Source organism: Macrotis lagotis, chromosome 1, assembly GCF_037893015.1.
Source record: "Macrotis lagotis isolate mMagLag1 chromosome 1, bilby.v1.9.chrom.fasta, whole genome shotgun sequence".
Classification (NCBI taxonomy): Eukaryota; Metazoa; Chordata; class Mammalia; order Peramelemorphia; family Peramelidae; genus Macrotis; species Macrotis lagotis.
The window spans coordinates 814,633,279-814,655,234 of record NC_133658.1 but is presented as its reverse complement, the minus strand read 5'-3'; the positions used below and the strand labels follow the sequence as shown (position 1 = coordinate 814,655,234).

The window sequence follows — 21,956 nt, the reverse complement described above, 5'->3', positions numbered from 1 at the left end:
ATCAAATTTGATGTGATATCCTCTTCCTATCCCACCACAGTGATTGAGACAATCATAGATGTTAAAATAAAATAAGATTCTTAGAGGAAAAAGGGCAAGGTTGTGAATCAAGAATGTGTCAGTTATGTCAATATTCATGGATCTTGGACAGAAGTGGGAAAGCTGAGATGCCACTATGGATCTTCAACTCTACTGGTAAGGTCTGAACTTTTATATAGAATCAGCAGATTTAGGTTTGACTTTTTTTCTCCCAATGACTGCTTATGTAATCTTAAATGAATTACTTCCTTGATCTGAGCCTCAGTTTTCTGGTAAAGAGAGTCAAAAAGAACTGGTCTACTTATCTCAAATCATAACTCATAAGGTTTATAAAATCAAGCACAGCTTTGAGTTAATATATATATAAGGGAAACAACTATTTTCACCATTTTTACCAATATTACCTTGTTTCAACTTGTTAGAAGTTGATATGATTAGGATTCAATTTAAAATAATTAAAAAACTTGATTACACTAGTATATTATTAGTATATTAATTAGTACATTATTGGGAAGTGGCAGTAGTGTCATTATGGGTCATATGGTTGTTATTTATGCAGGGTTTCTAAGGTAGTGCAAACAAGCCAGGATACAATAATAAATAGTGTTAATATAATGCTTTACATTTTACAAAATGCGTTGCGTGTATTATTTCATTGATACTCAGTAGAAATCTGGAGGTGGGTGTCATTATAATTCCCAATTTTCAGGTGAAAAAATTAAGGTAGCTAGGAGATAAGTAATGGCTAGCATCATACAGTTAGTAAGCATCCGAGGCAGGTCTCAAATTTGAGTCTTTGATTCCAAGTTCAATGCCACTTTTGTCAAAAAAAGGACTTGAAGAAAGGGTATCTTTCTTTTACATTTAATCCAAATACCATATTAAACTTCATATACAACTCTAATTTTCTAGATTTTTCTTTCTTTATCCTTATCAAAGTGATTCTCATCAGTCTAATTAATATAACATTTGCATTAGCTATATCCAACCACCTGGGTCAGATTCATAGCTATGCAACTTTTACCTTCTGCTTACTACTAAGTTTTGCAAACAGGAATTGACTATTTCTGCTTAATCATTGGGGTATAAATTGGATGCTTTGAATATATACAGAACCTTTTGTGACTTTTCTATGCAAATTCAAATGAGTTTAAAATTAGATTCCTGTTTTATGTATGACAGTTCTGTCATTTAATTTTCTTGATAAAATTTTAATTTATTTATATCTTAACTTAGGAGATGGATTTGCTTCCTTCTCATGCCCTTTGCATAGGTATCTAATAATCACTGGGTAATGCCTTTAGAATATCATATCAGGGTTTCTTATGTTCTCTCATAACCTTAATTTACAATTTATTTTTCCTCCACAGATTCAATTTTGCTTATTTCTTTTCAACAGTGTGCAAATTAATAGTGAGCATGACATATTTATGAAGCTATGTGTACCAAGTTTAATTTCCTCCTTTAAATTCTTTTTACAGATATTCAAGAATTTTATGAGGTAACATTGTTAAACTCTCAAAAAACTTGTGAACAGAAAATACAAGAAGCAAATCAAGTTGCAGAGAAATTAGAAAAGAAAACCTTTGTTGTGTCACACCATGAAGGTCTTCAAAAAGCTTCAGCAGAGGTAAGTTTTTGAAACTGTTGAAATAATAGATGAAAGATTTGGTGACCTATTGGTGGCAGTGGTAGTAATATGATGGCTATGATATTTATGACATTGAATGTCAGAGCTGGAAGGAACCTGTGAAATCATCTTGACCAAACCATATCTGAGGAATCTCCAACAAGTGATTGTCACTCGAAGGATGGAAAATTCATTAATTCTTTTCACCAATGGTTACTTATTTCAACTTGTTAGATGTTCATATTATTATGATTAATTTCTAAATCTAATTTTATTTTTCAGTGATATTATTAGTACATTCATTAGTATATTATTGGGAAATGAAAGTGATCATATAGTATTATTTCTGCAGGGTGTTCCACTGTTGCAAATGAATCAGAATCCAAAAAAGTTGATTTAAAGTTTAACTGAGAATCAGTTAGAATCATTAGAATCATTAGAATAATGAGGTAAAATTTAACTGATATACATGGAAAACAGATTATTTGGATACAACTACAAAGCAAAGAACATGAATAGAAAGCAATTCATCTGAAATTATATAATGATTTTTGTAGTTTTTTTTTGCAAGGCAATGGGGTTAAGTGGCTTGCCCAATGCCACACAGCTAGGTAATTATTAAGTGTCTGAGGCCTGATTTGAACCCAGGTACTCCTGAGTCCAGGAATGGTGCTCTATTCACTGTGCCACCTAGCTGCCCCAAAATTATATAGTGATTTTAAATAGAATATAAGTCCAACATAAAGCAGTAAGGTGATATGTTAGTTAAAAAATAACATGAATTTTGGAAGCATTAAGGGAGAAATAATGTCCAGGACTAGTGAGGGTATAGTTCTTCCTTGACTTCATTGGACCACATCTGAAGATTATATTTACTTCTAGCTATCACATTTTAAGAAGGAAATTGATGAATCACAGGATTTATAGAGGAAACAACAAGTGTGGTAAAAGACCCTAAGGACATGCTATTCAAAGATGCATCTTTAATCTAGAGTGGAGAAAACTGAAGGCAGTGGGAGGAGATGATAGACATCTGTAAGGTAATATAGAAGAGGGATTAGTCTCATTCTCCTTGACACTTTATGGTAGAAGACAGACCAATGAATGGAGATCATAAAGAGAAAATTTAGACCTGAAAAACTTCCTTGTAATTAGAGTTTTCCAAAAGTATAAGGGGAAGTTTGGTGGCATAGGTGATTAGAGAACTGGACATGTTTCAGAATGATCCAAGTTCAAATCTAGCCTCACACTCTTACTGGGCAAGGCATTTACTTAAACTCTGTCTGCCTAATCTCCTTATCTATAATATATCTATACATAGCAATACCTGCCTTGGATAATATAATATTTCAAAGGGTTTACAAACCTTAAAGCATGATGTAAATATGATATTGATAATGGAGGTCATCATAATTAATTACCCTAAGAATTTATAGGTTCCCATTCATTAGATATTGTTAAGTAACAGATGAATAACTATAAAGGCATCGTGTGGAAGGAATTCTTTCCAGGAAAGTGTTGGTAAATGTATAATATAAAATATACATGTAAACAATATATACCTATACAAATATATAATATATATATATATATAATCATTCATCATTTCTTCAGAGATATAACAATAAAAATAACCTAGCCAGTAATCTCTGCTCAAAAATATCAAGTGAAACATGAAATGAACAATATGCTCATCCAGTGCAGAGTTCAAGATCAAAAGGGGTTCTCCTTGTATGGGGAGTTGTTCCAGTTGTCCCACTCCATTCTCGGTAGCATTGTGTTGGTTGCCTCAAGTCCCAATACATTATAGAGTATACTGGAGAAGATCTGTAATCAAGCAAAAATGTTGGAACTGATAATTCGTACACACAGGAAAGGATATGTGGATGAAGACTGTCTATTGTCTAGATTATGAAATGAATTATAGATGGTAACCCATGGAATTTGTTCCTCAGTATTATATGTGAAACAGAAAATACAGATAGACAGTAAATTGGATCCTGCTGATCCAACAATCCAAGTTGAACAAGGAGAAATGAATAGGCTATATCAACTTCCAAAATTCCAAATTCCTTTACAACTTCCATGGAAAGCATCCCATGAAAAGAAAGGTTCACAATTTAAATACCAATTTAAATACACAATTTAAATATGTGTTTACATATAGCAGTGAGACATGGAATATAACAATTTTTGAAGAATTAAAATGAATTTTATAAGAAGGCAATGCATGGTAGGTGTGAACAGTATGCAACATATAACAGTGAAGAACTTTAAAGACTAGCTTTAAAAAATGTCATTTCTTGAAGAAAGGTTTATTGGAATATGGGGCTTCTAGAATCTTAGATACATGAAAAGATGTACTAAGGGTGAGGAATAGAAGATGCGCAGCCATGGTGATGAACTAGTGTGATGGAGATGCCTAAAATGAAATCTTGATGCTAAAAGGACAATGGATGGACCTCTTATGACTAATTTATGAGAAGCATCACACAGGGTGGGAAAGCATGGATGGAGTCCAATTGATGTGATTGAAGGGAATGCCCAAATCAATGAAATCAGCAATCCATTTGAATATTCTTGGCCAGGTACATGCAGGATTGTATGATCTCTGAAATTCCTTCCAATTCTGGTATTGTGTGATTCATATAATCCCCTCCCCCACCACACTCAAAATTACTTTGAATACATTTGAATTTTAATTAAGTATATTCATATATATAAATTCAATCTCCCTTATTAGAATGAAATTCTTTGAGGGCAGGGATAGTTTCACTTTTTTCTTTGCATCCCCAATTCTTAGCACCATGCCTTTAACTCAGTGGGTAACTAATACATAGACTGATTACTGATGGATTGGTGACAAGTTTTCAAGTCCTGTCTCCATCACTGTTGTTTTCTTCTTGATAAATTCCAAATGATGAATGTCCTTTCCAAGGTAGTGTGTATACATCCACTATACATAAATATGCTGTTTGTATCTCCAAGATTTAAGATTCTACTGTAGATTTTATAAAAAATTATAGGACTATAGCTTTAGATATGGAAGAAATACAGAGGCTCTGTATTCCAATGTTTTCCTTATGCAGATGAGGAAACTGAGGTCCAGATAGGGGACCAAAGTGATTTTTGATTTATAAAATAATTTATACGATAATAAGATCACAGGTTAGAAAGAAATGAAATCTTAGATGTAATTTAGTCCAATATCAATTTATCAGTGAGGAATCTCAGGCTCACAGTAATTTAGTGTCTTGAACAATGTCATATAGGTCAGAAGTGAAACAGGTGGGAATTTAAGCCTGAATCTCTGACTCTTTCTGAATCATACTCTCTTCTCACAAAACTAGTAAGGAGTATAGCTTAAGCAATAAAAATGAAAGTATTAGATAATATTTGGCACTTTTAAGATTTATGAAGAATTTTACTTAGGGTGGCTAGTTGGCACAGTGGATAGATCCCAGGACCTGGAGTCAGGAGCACCTGAGTTCAAATCTGGCCTCAGACACTTAATAATTACCTAGCTGTGTGGTGTTGGGCAAGCCACTTAACCCCATTTGCCTTGCCAACAAAAAATCTAATAAAAAAAATTTTTAGTTATAAAAACTTTGTGTGCAAGTTGTACAAATTATATTTTTCCATTTTACAGATGAGAAAATGGGCTCAGAGTAGATAAGTGATTTGACCTTAGCTTCTAAATTGTTGGAGTCAGAATTCTATCCTTGGTATTCTGACCTTAATGCTAACATTCCTCCTATTACCTCGTTTTGTTTCTTATGAGTCTGTGAGTGGCATCTTGGGAACACATGAGATTAAGTATGATGAATAAATGCATAAATCATAAGAGAACTGCTCAGCAATAGCAAAAAACCATGGAAGTAAAGAATGACTGTAATATGTTATCCTTGTGGTTCAGTTTGTGTCAAATGATTGCATCTTTCAGATAAGAGACTAGTACTAATTATTAGTCTTAAATATCTTAAAAAGATTAATTATAAGATAACCACTAATTATTCTATCAGTCAAGTATTTATAAGTGCCAACTATGTGCCAGGCCCTATATTAGGAACTGAGAGGTAAAAACACAAAGGATGAAAGAGTCCCTACACACAAGGAAGCAGTATAAGAAGAAAGCACAAAGATTAGCATATGAGATACAGAAAGAGATAGGGAAGCTGAAAGCTCTATTTCTATGACCTTCTGAAATTATGCTATATTTGTATTCCCTTTGAAAGAAATTATCACATATGTGTTAAATATACATTTTTTTTCTGCTTGTGGAAAAGGTGGAAGGAACTGATAAAATGCCTTTCTACATTCAGATTTATGAGAGAGAATGAAGAGTTGCTAACCATAGTATAAAGAATAATAGAAGGGAATAAAATAGCAAAAGAGCCTGAGAAATCAAAGGAGAATGAATACCACAATCAAGACAAATGAATTAGGAACTGTGAAATATGTGAATGAAGACAATAACCCTTTGAACTTACTACTGGATCCATATTCTAGGTCTTTGACTCTATTTAAGTGGTTGAATCTCAACTTTTGAAGGAGGAAGCAACATCCCATTTCCCATGGAACAATGAGGAAGAACTTCAGATTTTTAATAGTATAAGGAAATCCATTGATGATTATCAAAGGAAGAGATACGTACTGTAATAATGATTTCTTTCTGAGGGATATGTAAAAGACTGAAGATCTTACATGGCCAATTAGGAGATATGTTGTCTTTTTTGGAGAATGCACTCAAACTAGATGAATACTTTAGAAAGTAAATAATATTTAGATTAACAAAAGAAGAAATAAATGATTTTAGTAACTCAGTGTCAAAAAACAATAAAGTAAACAAACCATAAATGACCTTCCAAAGGGGAAAAGAAGTTCAAGGCCAGTTGTATTTACAAGTAAATTCTAAGAAATGTTCAAAGAATAATTCCTATTCTAAATAAAGTGTTTGCAATAATAAGGAAAGAAGGTATATTTCAATTTTGAAATGTCTATGGGAAGCCAATTTAGGATTTCCAAATGACAGTTGGTGATACATAGCTATAGAAGAGACACTCTAAAGATCAGGAAATTATTGTATAGAGATAATAACTAGACTGTGGGAGCTGATATCATCAACTTTGATAGTACAGAAAGAATAGACTAGGAAACTCAGGACAAAGCTATTGGGGGGTGCATCCATGTTTATAAATTTGGGTGAAGACCTAAATCCAGCAAAAGACACTGAGGAGAGATTAGATAGGTAGGAGAAGAATCAGAGAATACAGAATTAGCAAACTTAGAAAAGAGAGAGTATCCAGTTGGAGGTGATCAATAGTATCAAAGGATGCAATCAAGAAAGATGAAGATTTAGAAAAGGCCGTTTTAAATGGAGGAACATTAATTATTCATGGGTATGTCAACCAACATAATAAAAGTGATATTACCTAAATTAATTTGCTTATTCAGTTCTGTATCAATAAAACTCTCAAAAGATAATTTTGTAGAACTAGGAAAAAGTAAAATTGAAATTTATAATATGTATATTTTATAATAAAATGTCAAGAATCTCCAGGGCAATAATGAAAACACTGAGAAGGAAATGGCACTGTCAATATTATTTCCAGCTGTGGTAAAAAATGAGCAATCAATAAAATAATTTGATACTGTCTAAAAATTAGTCAAGTAAATGGAACAAATTAAGAATATAACACACAGAATCAAACAAACCTAATAGCATAACATTTTTTTAAAATCCAAAGACCCCAGTTATTAGGGAGTCTGACTTTCCATTTGACAAAAGTTTCTGTGAAAACTGGACAGCAATATAGGAGAAATTAGATTTAGACCAATATCTCATACCATTCTCCAAGATAAACTCCAAAAGTATTCATGACCTAGATGCAAAAGTTCACATCATATGCAAAAAGAGAATAAATTTCCTATCAGAAATTAGATTATAAAGATTTCATGATCAAAGATATGATAATCATATGACATAAAACATACAATTTTGATTATTTTAATTAAAAAAAGGTTTTTTCCCCTCAAACAAATATGATATAATGAAAAGTAGAAGAGAAACAGGTAAGTGGAAAAAATCCTTGAAAGTCCTAACTGATTTCTCTGATAAAGACCTTGTATCCAAGATAGTCTCCAATTTATAATATTAAGAAAATACCTATTGTGTAAATGATCAAAGAATATGCATGGCAGTCTTCAAAGAAAAAAAAAAACTAAACTATCAACAATAATAAGAAAAAGGCTCTAAATCATTAATAATTAGAAAAGTGCAAACTAAAACAGCTTTCAGGTTCTATTTCATCTTTATCAGACAGACAAAGATGAAAAAGAAGAAAATGACATGCTGGAGGGTTTGTGGGAGAACAGGTATAGTGGTACAGCATTGGTGGAACTGTGAATTAGTTCAATCATTAGAAAGTCGATTTGGAACTATTCCCAGAAAGTTACCAAACTCTGTATACCATTTGACTCAGCTATATCATGATGAGACCTTTATTCAAAAGAAATCAAAGAAAGAAATAAAGCATCTATATGCTTAAAATATTTATAGCAACACTTTTTTTGTGATAGACAAAAATCAGAAGAAAAGGGGGTTTCTTCCTCCTGAAAAATGCCTAGTCAAACACTGTTAAATGAACCTAATGGAATATTTTCACAGGAACGATTAGACAATTTTATAATAAAATATGAAGACTCAGAACAAAGGATGTAGAACTAGAATAATTTATATAGTAACAGCATGATAAATAGAAGCTACTTTGAAAGAAGTTTAGAACTCTGATAAATTCCATGATAAGCCCCAAGTCCAAAAATATACAGTTGAAATATGACTCAATTTATTACATAGAAATTACAAAGAGACATATATTTTTGAACATTGCTAATGTGGATGTTTTTAGCTAGAGGTCTTTTATTTACTCAGTAGAAAAAGAATTATTATATTAATAATTTGCTAATTAAAATAAGTATTAATAATCTATAAAAAAGAGAATGTATTTAAGGCATAATTAAGAGGTTCTAAGATTTATTAAACCTACTAACCACTTTTTATTCTCTAATGTCAGAGTAAATATTCCCGTTCATGTAGTGACAAATGATGGTTCCAAAAGAAATATAGAAATGATCTTTTAGGACTAAGAAAATCCTAAGAAACCTCAAGATTTGGGTATTTTCTTCATTTCTTCCAACTGAGGGTTGGGATTTTGGAAGTGATAAGAGAATATGGAAAGCAAACAATCCAAGTAATGCTAAAGAACAGGATTGTTTTTATGAATAAATGAAAAGAAACATTTTAGTGCTTCCTATATGAAAAGCATTGAGCAAGGCTCTAGGGATATCGAAAAAAATAGATTTGATTCTCAAGGAGCTAATACTCTGAGTGAGACAATTCTTAAAAGAAAATTCAATTGCAGTGTGGATATTTTCACATTATTTTCTGTTTGGGGCTGTTGTGTTAGCACAAAAAGAAACAAAATTGCTACAACTCAGTTAGATGATATGATATTATGGTATCACAGAGAGAATATTCCAGTCATATTTTGCTTCCATCTTTTCATGAGAATGATCTTGATAGAGGAAAAGGTTAAATTGAATGTAGCTAAGAGGGAATTGAGACTTAGGGTAGGTAAGGACAGGATGAAAGAACATTTATGTGTTCCAAAAGCATTCTTCCCAATCTAGATGTCCCTAGGTGCTAAGAAACTTGTAGATGAAATTGCTCAATCACCATTAATGTTAATTAAATCAGACCATACTGTATGTTTTTGTTGAGTTTTTAAACATAAAATGCATTATTGCTTTGAAGAATTTGTTTTGTATATCACATTCACTTCATTCTTCTGATGAATTTTAGTATGATTTTCATTTATATTATCATCATAATTATCATTTTCCTGTTTCTACTTTTTCTACTCTATATTAGTTCTTACATCTTACTATATTTTTCTGAATTTTCCACATTTCTAATTTCTATTGAAATAACATTTAAATTAATAGCCATTCCTCTACTACATTTGAACTAACCCCTATAGGTTGCTCTTCCAAGTCATTATCATATTTGTGGGTTGAGTTTCCACAGGATTGCTGTCACCTTAGGTCCTTTACGTAACCTTTTAGGGATATACTTCTAAAACTACAGCCTGCAAGTCCCAGAAAGGTGATTTCTATTAGTAATCATCCAACAGAGAAAATTAGTTCATTGCAGAGATTTATTATCATGGAATAGTAAGAATAATCACCATAATTCTATCCCTAAACCTGGGCTATATTCCACAAATTTACTTAGTCTCCACGGGAAGAGTGTGTTTAAACATAGAGTACAATATTAGTTAGACACATGTGTAGGTAACAGATCTGACAAGCCAACTCCCAACTTTATAATTGTAAAGGCTGGAAATCTTTTTTCTCCTTATGGTGTCTCTGAAAATCAGCTCTCAGCTTTCAGGGTCTCTGACTTGAGTTGAATCCTTCTTAAATTCATAGCTGAATCTTTTTTCCTATTGCCAGGGGATCATGCTCCTTAAAAAGGTCTTTTTTTTGAGATGTCTGTTTTTGTAGCTGCATCTTTCAGAGTATAGTCTCTATTTCTTTATATGAACCATCTCTCTAAAATGAACTATCTCTCTAACTACTGATAGACTATCTCTTTTTCTTTGCATAAATCCACTGCTAAGATACCATGGAAAATCTGGAGACAAATCACCTCTTTTCCCATTTCATCCATCCCCTCTCCTACAGAGGTCCACTCTACCATTGCTCTGAGTCCTTCCTGTTTCTCCCTATCAAGTGGTTGAATTATTTCCTTTTTTAGTATATAGGTTCAAGGGACCTGATGGACTTAGTGGATCACTACATATTTCACATGTGATTGGCAGTGGCCTTCATCTGGTGGTCAAGGCATAATCCTCTCAAATATTGATTAAATTAATTTTTTGTGTTTTTTCAGGAAAGCTAAAAACAGTTTATATACAATCATATATCATAATTATATATTAATATATTTACTACTACAAAAGTATTGCTCTAAATATTTTAGTTATTTCTCATATTTCATATATGGAAGCTATATTCCTGACTTTGACCACTGTGTAAATTATATGTATGGAATAATATTAGTCCATAAGGTATGGATACTTAGTTAACTTTTCTTGCTTAATTCTCAGTTGTTCACCAAAATAATTAGAATAATTTATAGCTTCACAGCAGTGTATTAGTATTAAATGGAATGGAAGAAAGAAAGGAAATAAGATTTATTAAGAGCTTAAGTGTCAGGCAAGATGCTAATCCCTGGGGATCCAAGTATAAAACAAAAGGAGGCCTGAGGGAGCAACATTCTAATAGGGAGAACAATAAACAAAATGAAAACTTGGTGTAAGAGGGGAAAGAATGGGAAGGAAGCAGGTTTCCAGTACTGCAGCATGGTTCTGAAGTCCAGAAAATCCTGGCCAAGGTCTGAGAATGAAAGAGAAAAACATGTAATTAGTTCTGTGGGAAGAGGGCAGGATGTGGAGTCAGGAAGACTCATCTTCCTGGGTTGAAATTCAGCCTCAGATACTTGCTGTGTGACTTTGGACAAGTTATTTAACCTAGTTTTTCTCAGTTTCTTCATCTGAACTGGAGAAGGAAATGGCATCTTTTCCAAGAAAACCCCAATTGAGGTCTTGAAGAATCAAACATGACTGAATGACACATCTATTTTATGGCTTCAGCACTTTTCAGAGGGTTGGGACTATAAACAGAAAAATATTATCGTACATGCTCTCAAGGAGCTCAAATTATAATTCAAGAAAGCAAACATATAAATGAATGAACATTTATGTTCACTTCAAGATGTATGGAAAGGTCACTAAGTACTTAGGTTTTGGTGAGGAAAGCAGTGTGTCATTGAAAATACAAAGAAAAACAAATCACTTATCTCTGGTCTAAGGAGAGTGTAGTCTATTGGGTGATGACTTGTCCCATATCATCCATTATCCTGTGGCAAAATCAAGATCAGAAATAGTAGGTATTTACATTCATAAATATTAACTTGATTTAAAAAATATGATGCAAAAATGTAACATTAACTCTGAAATTATCTATGAAGAATTTATAGTAAACTTCTTAGAGTTCACCCCAGCTCACTTTTCAACTACTATAGTTTTCTGCTGAATACTGTGCATCCCAAAGAGGTGAGACCACTTCAACTTACAACTTAATATTTCAAATGGGAGAATATTCATACTTACTTGAATTATCTGACCCCCTCCTACTTTTATTAAGCTTCTGTTTTGGGGTAATCTTGAAGGTGATATGGAGACACGTGGAGACATGGCTAAAGGGTAGTTAACAATGATACTGCTAACATAATTTGATCAGATTCCCATTCATGAAAGATGCTCTTATTCTCAAGTTTATGCATATTTGACTAGAAACATGCCCTTTAATCTCTTCTAATTTAGATTCAGAGAAAAAAAAAAACTTCCTAGTCCTGGGAAACACTGTAAAGGAGACAGTTAAGCATGACAAAATGTTTTATGAATTGTGGTTGTTAGCAGATCACTATATCCTTTTAAAGTACTTATTATGTAGGAAGAATATGAGACCATTATGAGCTAAAATGAGGTGATATAGTTTGACATTTTTCCTTGTACATTTAATGAATAGCAGCTTTTGATGCCATTAATCACAGATGCTGTTAGCTCATTAATAATCTTTGTATAAAATGGAATGGATGGAATACAACTTGTGTTTTTGCCATTTGCAGAAGGTATTCCTTGATTGCTTATCTTGTTATTAGGAATTCTTAACCTAGGGTCTATGAACTTAAAAAAATTGGATAACTGTATTTCAATATAATTGGTTTCTTTGCAATCCTATGTTATTTTAATTTACACATTTAAAAAGCATATTCTGATAAATCTATGGATTTCACCAGTCTACCAACAGGGTGCATGTCTCAGAAGTTTAAATATCCCTTTAAGAAGTTAAAGGATTTTTCTTTTCCTTTCTCTCTCTCTCTCTCTCTCTCTCTCTCTCTCTCTCCTTCCTTCCTTCCTTCTCTTCTCTCTCTCTCTCCTTCCTTCCTTTCTTTTTCTTTTCTTTCTTTCCCTTCCTTCCTTCCTTCCTTCCTTCCTTCCTTCCTTCCTTCCTTCCTTCCTTCCTTCCTTCCTTCCTAGTTCAATTATCAGAAGCCTAATTCCTCTTTTTTTTGAAACCCTTCAAAAATTGAAAGGCAACAATCAAGCCCAGCCTTGTTTTTTTCTTCTTTAGAATCTTTACATACCCAATTCTTTCAATCAACTATTGGATGGAATTATCTGGAGTCCTCTTACAATTTGATCACCAGCCTCTGAATATGTTCTAGTTTATCAACATACTTCCTAAAATTCAGTACCCAGAAATAGACATCGCATGTTACATGACTCATCAATGTATCATATAGGAGATTCTCTATAATGTTCTCAGTTATATTGATGGACACTCCTACCAAGGGATTAGAGATGGAATCAGTTTCATGACTAAATCAAGGGGATAAATTATCGTTTTTAGGATACACTCTTCAATATATTCTGTTTCCATCTATTTCACTTTATTTATTTGCTTCTCCTTGCTGGGAACTGAAATAGCTGGATAAAACCCCTTTCACTTTTCTCTGAAAATAAGACCACATAGTTTGACTGTTTTTCGTTTCATAAGTCTTGGTGAAGGGGTTGTCCCAGCAGGGAGATGTTGCAGTTAAGTGACCCACTGCTTCTTTGCTAATAGTAATAATAATGCTGTAGATGATGATCTTTTCCTAATTCTGCTTCCAACCATACTATTAGTTCTAAGGAATGGTTCATTAGATTTTAAGCTCCTTGAGGGTAGGGACTATCTTATTCCTCTTTTTGTATAATCAGTGTTTTTAGCACAGTTCCTGGAATAATAGGTACTTAATAAATGATTTCATTAATTATTGATTAATTAATTTCTGCTTGTATCTATGCATTATTAGGGAGCATGGTATAGTAGATAAGGCACAGGACTTGGAGTCAGGAAAACCGGAATTCAAATTTCACTTCATATATTTACTAGGTGCATGACTGTATGCAAATCTATGATCATATGTTACATTCAGTGTGAAGAATTTGTTTTTTAAAGACAATTTGAAATATCAGTGTGAGCAACTTTTTACAACAATAACCTCAGAGGTAAGTGTCCTCTAGTATCTTCTGTCTATGAAGTGAGGGTAATGGTTTCATCCTGACAAAATCTATTACTGATAATTACCACATTCTCAACTGTCATTTTCTTCTAGAGAGATAGTCCCTTACTATTTTAAATGAATTTTTTTCAATGAACACACACATTCATTTTCTCTTTTATCCCTATTTTTCCACTAGAAAAAAGGAAAAATAAAACAAAAACTTTTTAACAAATATATATAGTTAAGTAAAAGAAATTCTCACAATGGACATGTTCAAAAACACATACCTTATTCTGCATGTTTAGTTGAATCTCTCTGATATGAAATGATTTTGACAAATGCTATATACTCTCTGGTATCTTGATGTCTGGGTAATAAATCTAATTACTGTCTCCCAAACAAATCAGGATTTTATTTGAGTAGTCTCCTGGAGTTCTGAAGCATTTCCAGGAGGATTTGTATGTCAGGAGAGTTCTATTTCCTTGATTCTTTTCTCTCACTTGCTATTCTTTCATCATAGCAAATAATTCCTATCATTCCTATCCTGTTTTTTCCCTTATCCTTAAAGAATCTCCTCCTTATTCACCTCAGTGGACTTGGCTTTTGGTTAGGCCACTGACCTGGGGTCACTTCAAAGTCTGCTGCTCTGGAACAATGATTGACAAATATTAGATACTTAAGGCATGTTTCCTCTAGATGTTCCTCTAGCCTGGATGACCAGGATGTCTGAATTGATTTCTTCCTCCCTTGCTTTTTTCCCCTTACCTGTCTTCTGGTCTTTGTGGAAAGCACGACAAAGAAATCCAATGCAATATCAAACAAACCAGTCTCAGACCCCTTCTAGTACTCTTCCAATCTCCTGCTCAGCTAAATCAGTAGGTTCTTAGCCTTGATAAATCTGGGGCTAATGAATTCTTAAGATCATCCTTTAATGTCCTCCAAAAAATTCAAACAACATTGACCTCTCTTAGCTTAAAATAGGAACCACAAAAAAAACTAACCTTAGAGATAAATGAAGCTCATTATTATGGTTAATTAAATGCTTAGTCTCCTACTTTAAGGATTAAAACTGAAGCATCTCTCATTCCCTATACAAATTCCAGGTTTTTAGCCTTGAAACTTTGGTGGTCCTCCAACAAAGGACATTATTAGCCATCATTTTTGTTGCAGTTTAGTTGTGTGTGAGTCTTTGTGACCCCATTTGTGGTTTCCTTAGCAAAGATACTAGAGTGATTTGCTATTGCTTTCTACAGGTCATTTAGTGTTGAGCAAACTGAAAAACAGGGGTAAGTGACTTGCCCTGGTTCACACAAGCAGTAAATGCTGAGGCTGGATTTGAACTCAAATCTTCCTTCACCCCATCTACAATACCACCTAGTTGTCCAATAGTAGTCTTATCCCCAATCAAACATGATTATCTCATTCTTTCTCATTTATTACTTGTTTGATCAATTGTGAAGTTGCACATGGTGGAATCTTAAAGATAAATTCACACTGAAAAAACCTAGTAAGCTTTTTTTCCCCTCAAATGTATAAAATGGGGAGGAAAATTATAGCAAGCTCATTTAGAAGGGCGACTGCTTTTGTGGGTATTTGGGTAAATTGACACCTCTTTTAGAATTTTGCCTGAAATTTTAAACTTTGTATTTCCAATTTTTGAACCATCTTATAGAAGTCAGGGTTATATTAGAGCAAATTATAATCATCTTATAGAAGCAAGTATTAAATTTTCAGTGTGAACATTTACATACACCTTGAAAAAATAAGCAACCGACACATCAGGTCTTTATTTATTGTTTTGTTGACTATTTCGAATTAAACTTAAATGTCTTTGTGCACATATCCTGAAAGCCCAGTTGCTATTAGTTATTAGCATATCCTTATATTTCTTTATAAACTTTGCTTGAACTCAGCAGGAGTTCAGTGGAAGGTTCCGAATAAGTGGTTATTACCAGAGAGGAAGCATGGTGACTAGTGCGTGACAACAACAATAAGGCAACAGCAGCAGCAGCAGCAATTTCTATAGTATTTTGGGTTTGTAAAATTCTTTATATCCATTATTTTATTTGAACTCCTAGAAGGATACATTTCATGGTTATTTATGATTGACATCAACCAAAGCATTTAAGTAAGTACATAGCCCCCCTCCCCATTGGAAAAACAGCCCCCTTCCCATTGTCTTTGGCCTCAAGGTTCTTGCATTTGAATGAGAGAAAAAATATATAAAAATTAAATATATATATATATACATATACATATATATATATGTATATATATAATATAGAGGGTAGAATTAAATGTGGACTAATAACCAAAAGTAGGATGACTGACCCTAGTGGGGATGAGGATATCACAAAGTAAGACAGTATTGGAGAAGAAGAGAAAAGAACCCAGAGCAGAGCCTTGGAAGTCACCCACGATTAGCAATCAAGATCTGGATGAAGAAAAAGCAAAGGACATAGCAAAACAGAAAAGAGTCATGAAACCTAGATTGGTTGGGTGATTAGTAGGTTCCTGTCCTTCCTTATGGAAGAAGACCAAAATCACATCACTATGTTTAAGACAAATTATAGTGTGTTCATCTGTGGCTGATCAGACCAATATGAACTCAGAATGCTCTACCACAGGTTGGGCACAAATAGTCCATGAGAACACCTAGGGTGAGTACTCCAAACTTATGAATGTCATGTTTCCTTTGAACTATTTCAATTTTGCCTTCCTCGTAGAGTGCAGCCCCCTCACTAATGAGGGCACACCATGCTGGCTGGTCCTGTGCCAGTGTCTCCCATGCTGTACCATCAATTTTTAAAGTCCTTCAAAGAGACCTCCAGGAGTCTTGGTATAGTTTCTTCTTGACCCCCTTATGAGTGCTTGCTCTGTGTAAGTCCTCCATAAAATAGTTTTTTTTTAAGCAAGCATACTTCTGGCATTCTAACAATGTGTCCATTCCACTGTAGTTGCATTCTCTGTAGTAATGTTGGCATGCTAGGCAGTTTTAGCTCAAGAAAGCACCTCAGTGTTTGGTATCTTCTCCTGCCAGGGGATCTCAGAATCTTACTAAGGCAGTTTAAATGGAAGTGATTCAGTTTTCTGTCATGGTGCTGGTAGACTGGTGAGGTTTCACAGGCATACAGCACAGGTTCTTTAGCCCTTCAGTTTGGGAGTCAGTCTAATAAATCTTTTCTCCCATATTTTCTTTTGGAGCCTCCTAAATACTGAACTAGCTCTGGCAATATGTGTGTCACCCTCATTGTCAGTGTGTACCTCCTTGGAAGGGACACTGCCAAGGTAAGTGAACTTGTCTATAGTATTCAAAGCTTCTCCATTTGTGCTAATCAGTGGTTCCACATATGGATGCTGTGGTTCTGGATGAAGGAGCCTGTGTTTTCTTGGTGTTAAATGTTAGACTAAAATTATCACAAACAATAGAGAATCAATCCATACTTTTTTTTTTAGATTTTTCAAGGCAATGGGATTAAGTGTCTTGTTCAAGGCCACACGGCTAGGTAATTACTAAGTGTCTGAGACTGGATTTGAACCCAGGTACTCCTGACTCCAAGGCCGGTGCTTTATCCCCTATACCACCTAGCCGCCCAATCCATACTTTTTTTTTTAAAAAAAGTTATTTATTTTGAGTTTTAAAATTTTCCCCCAATTTCACTTTCCTCCCCGCCACTCCCCACAGAAGCGTCTGTTAGTCTTGACATTATTTCCATGGTATACATTGATCTAAGTAGAATGTGATAAGAGGGAAAAATCAAATCCTTAAGGAAGAAAAATAAAGTATGAGATAGTAAAATTATATAATAAGATAACTTTTAAAAATTAAAGGTAATAGTCTTTGGTCTTTGTTTAAACTCCACAATTCTTTCTATGGATGCAGATGGTATTCTCCATCACAGAAACCCCAAAATTGGCCCTGACTGTTGCACTGATGGAATAAGCAAGTCCATCAAGGTTGATCATCACCCCCATGTTGCTGTTATGGTATACAATGTTTTTTTGGTTCTGCTCATCTCACTCAGCATCAGTTTATGCAAATCGTTCCAGCCTTCCCTGAATTCCCATCTCTCCTGGTTTCTACTAGAACAATAGTGTTCCATCACATACATATACCACAGTTTATTAAGCCATTCCCCAATTTATGGACATCTCCTCGATTTCTAATTCTTTGACACCACTAACAGAACTTCTATGAATATTTTTGTACAAGTGATATTTTTACCCTTTTTCATGATCTCTTCAGGGTATAGACCCAGTAGTGGTATTGCTGGATCAAAGGGTATGCACAATTTTGTTGCCCTTTGAAATTATTCCAAATTCCAGAAATGTTGGATGAGTTCTCAGCTCTAACAACAATGTATTAACATCCCAGATTTCCCACATACTTTATAACATAGATCATTGTCCTTTCTGGTCATATTGGTAGAACAATTTTTGGTATGACTATGGATCTCTTTGATTTCCTCATCTATAAATTGCTTTTTCATAACCTTTGACCATTTGTCAATTGGGGGATGGCTTCTTTTTTTTAAATTTTACTCAGTTCTCTGTATATTTTAGAAACAAGTCCTCTATCAGAAATATTAGTTGTAAAAATTGTTTCCCAATTTACTACATTTCTTTTGATCTTGGTTACAGTGGTTTTGTCTGTGCAAAAAAACTGGATAATTGAAATTATCTAGTTTAATGATACTCACCTGTTCCTTTGTCATATACTGCTTCCCTTTCCATAGATCTGACAGGTAAACTATTCTTTGGTCTCCTAATCTGCTTATAATGTTTTTTTTTAATTTCTAAATTTCTAAATTCTATATCCATTTTGATCTTATCTTGGTATAGGGTGTGAGGTGTTAGTCTAATCCATGTTCAATCCATACTTTGTTGCATCTCAGCTTCACAGGCTGCATTGAGTGCACAGTTTCTGCAGATGGAAGAGCATGCACCATCAGTGCATCACGTACTTGATTTGTAGCTTTTGCATTGATTGATGATGGTCTATTAAGAAAACTATATTATATGAAAAATTGCTCTAAATCATTACTTATTAGAGAAATGCAAATTAAAGCATCTCTGAGATACCACCTTACACCTCTCAGATTGGTCAATATGACCAGAAACGACAATGGTCAGTGTGGGAAACCTGGGATACTAATACATTGTTGGTGGAGCTGTGAACTTCTCCATCCCTCCTGGAGAGCAATTTGGAATTATGCCCAAGGGGCAACAAAAATGTGCATACCTTTTCATCCAGCAATACTACTACTGGGTTTATACTCTGAAGAGATTATGAAAGAGGGTGAAAACATCAATTGTACAAAAATATTCATAGAAGCCTTATTTGTGGTGGCAAAGAATTGGAAATTAAGGGAGTGTCCTTCAATTAGGGAATGGCTTAATAAACTGTGGTATATGTATGTCATGGAACACTATTGTTCTATTAGAAACCAGGAGGGATGAAAATTCAGGGAAGCCTGGAAGGATTTGAATGAACTGATGCTGAGTGAGATGAGTAGAACCAGAAAAAACATTGTACACCCTGACAGCAACATGGGGGTGATGACCAACCTTGATGGACTTGCTCATTCCATCAGTGCAACAACCAGGGACAATTTTGGGCTATCTGCAGTGGAAAATACCATCTATATTCAGAGAAAAAATTGTAGAATTTGAACTAAGAAAAAAGACTATTACCTTCAATTTAGGGAAAAAACCCATTATCTTATGATGTAATTTTGCTATCTCGTACTTTACTATTTCTCTCTTATCACATTCAACTGAGATCAATGTATGCCATGGAAACAATGTAAAGACTAACAGAATGCCTTCTTTGGGGGGGTGGGGAGAGGGAAGCAAGAATAGGGGAAAAATTTTAAAACTCAAAATAAATAAAATCTTCCTAAAAAGAATCTATGGGGACAGCTGGGTAGCACTGTGAATAGAGCATGGGCCCTGGTATCAGGAAGATATGAGTTCAGACACCTAATAATTCCCTAGATGTGTGATCTTAGGAAAGTCAACCTCAATTAAATAAATAAAAATTAAAACAAGAACACAATGGAAGTGTTCTTTTGAAAGAAAGAATGTGCACATAGGTGTGATCAAATAATTCAAATTATATTTAAGAACAAGGAGGATTGTGAGATGTTTGATTTGGTAATTAGTAATGAAGTGGGAAACTAGTGTCCAGAGGATTTGGAAACAAAGAAGTGGAGAGCAAATGGAAGGATTTTGTTTAGATGACTTTATTAAGAAGTTTAACAAATAAAGGAAAGGATAATATAATATAATAGGTATTGACCATCACTTCATCAGCTCTTGAAGGACCAAATGTGTCTTCCTGTTTTATTTTTAAGTATGAGGGAACCAGAGATGTACTTGTAGGTAACAGGGAATATAAGGAGAAAATGAAGATGAGAAAGTGATATTGATCAAAATCTTATACCTATATCTGAGCAATCTTGCTGATAATGAAATATAAGCTTTTAAAATGTTTTTGGTTTCTTTACATCTTCATTGACTAGTAACAGTGTTTTCCATATCATTATTCAGTGATTTTTCATTTGTGTTTGTCTGTCTGTGACCCCATTTGGGCTTCTCTTGGAAAAGATGCTGGAGTGGTTTGACATTTCCTTCTCCTGCTCCTTTTACAGAAGAGGAAACTGAGACAAACAGGATTAAGTAACTTGTTCGGGTTCACACAGCTGGTAAGTCTCTGAGGCCAGATTTCAATTCAGGAAGATGAGATCTCTTCACTATAGACCTGGTTCTCTAGTGTATCACCCAACTTCCTGATCCTACCCATATAAAAACTTATTAATTGTATGTTGGGTTGAAATGATAGGAAGTTGAACCCAGTCACACGGGAAGAGTACTTGCTCTTTAAGGTTTCTTCTTTGCTCAGAAACCCTGTTGGATACCTTGAATGGTGGAACCTAGGACCAGATTGTTTCCCACATGTATAAATCTAGAGAAACTTAGATGTAACATTTGAGATACTGAGAGTTTCTTAGGAAGTTCAGCAGTTAGAGGAACATAAAAATAAAGACAATACAGAGGGAAGAAACCCCAGACCAGTATAGGCTGCTCATTTGCAGAAACACACCTGCCTATTAAGTTTTTACTCTCTCTCCCTCACATTTTTGCCATGAATCTCACAAAAGATATTTGGAAATTTCATATTAGGACTGATCACAGCACAATCCTTATCTAAATACTTTCTTTTTTTTTGACTGGATATGGAAAAGTCAACAGAATTCATCTTTGTTTTCCTGGATCAAACTTTTTCCTTATATTCTTCTACTTATCACTATCACTGTCACCATCGTCTTCATGCTTTGCTTGTATTTCTGCAGCTGGTTGCACCAGTTTTGTTTTCTTGCCTTTTTTGGTAGACACAACCCACTTTATTGAAGTTTCCATTATTTTAGTTTTTTATAAATTTTTTCTCATTACATCTCTATTTTCTTGTACTTGGAAACTTGGTTTTAAAAATTCAAATGCATCACATTTATTTTTATGAAATTCCACAACATTAGTTTTAGCTCATAGCATAGCTCTAGCCTGTCAAGATCATTTTTGCATTTGATGTTGTCATTCTCAATGTACTACTCTTTTTTTCTAGGTGTGTGTCATCTGGAAATATGATAAACTTGTTATATGTGTCTTTATCCAAGTCACTGAAAAAATTATATTGGATAAAATATGGGCAATGACAGAAATCTTTGCCACTTAAGAAGATATTACCTCTTTCAAGAACGATGCTTATGAAATCTAATTCTCTTTGGATTTGTTCAGGCTACCAGTTCCAATCTTATCTCTCATTCAATCCACCTCTCTTCCCTTGTTCACTAGGATACTATCATTGAGTCATGCTGTCACAAAATCATAGTTGTAGTTACAGTTGTATGGTATCTCCAAAATATTTCATCTAACATTTTTATTTTATAGATTAGTAAACTGAAACATAGGGTAGTCAAATTACTTACCCAAGGTCCCACAGATATTGTTGGAAGTAAGATTTGAAATTAGGTTCTCTGACTTCTGAGACAGTTTTCTTTCTATTATTTCACTCAGAGAGAATTTGTCAAATATCTTACTGAAATTTAAAGT

General features: G+C 33.9%; 1 protein-coding gene across 1 annotated transcript in view; it reads left to right on the top strand.

Annotated features, from left to right (window-relative positions):
- The window catches only part of LOC141508420 (disks large homolog 2), a 2,787,507-nt gene that overhangs the window by 389,696 nt on the left and 2,375,855 nt on the right, over positions 1-21,956 (top strand). Inside the window, exon 3 of the mRNA XM_074217018.1 lies at positions 1,521-1,669. Within this exon, the coding sequence (XP_074073119.1) occupies positions 1,521-1,669 (149 nt within the window). The remainder of the gene's footprint in view (positions 1-1,520; positions 1,670-21,956) is intronic.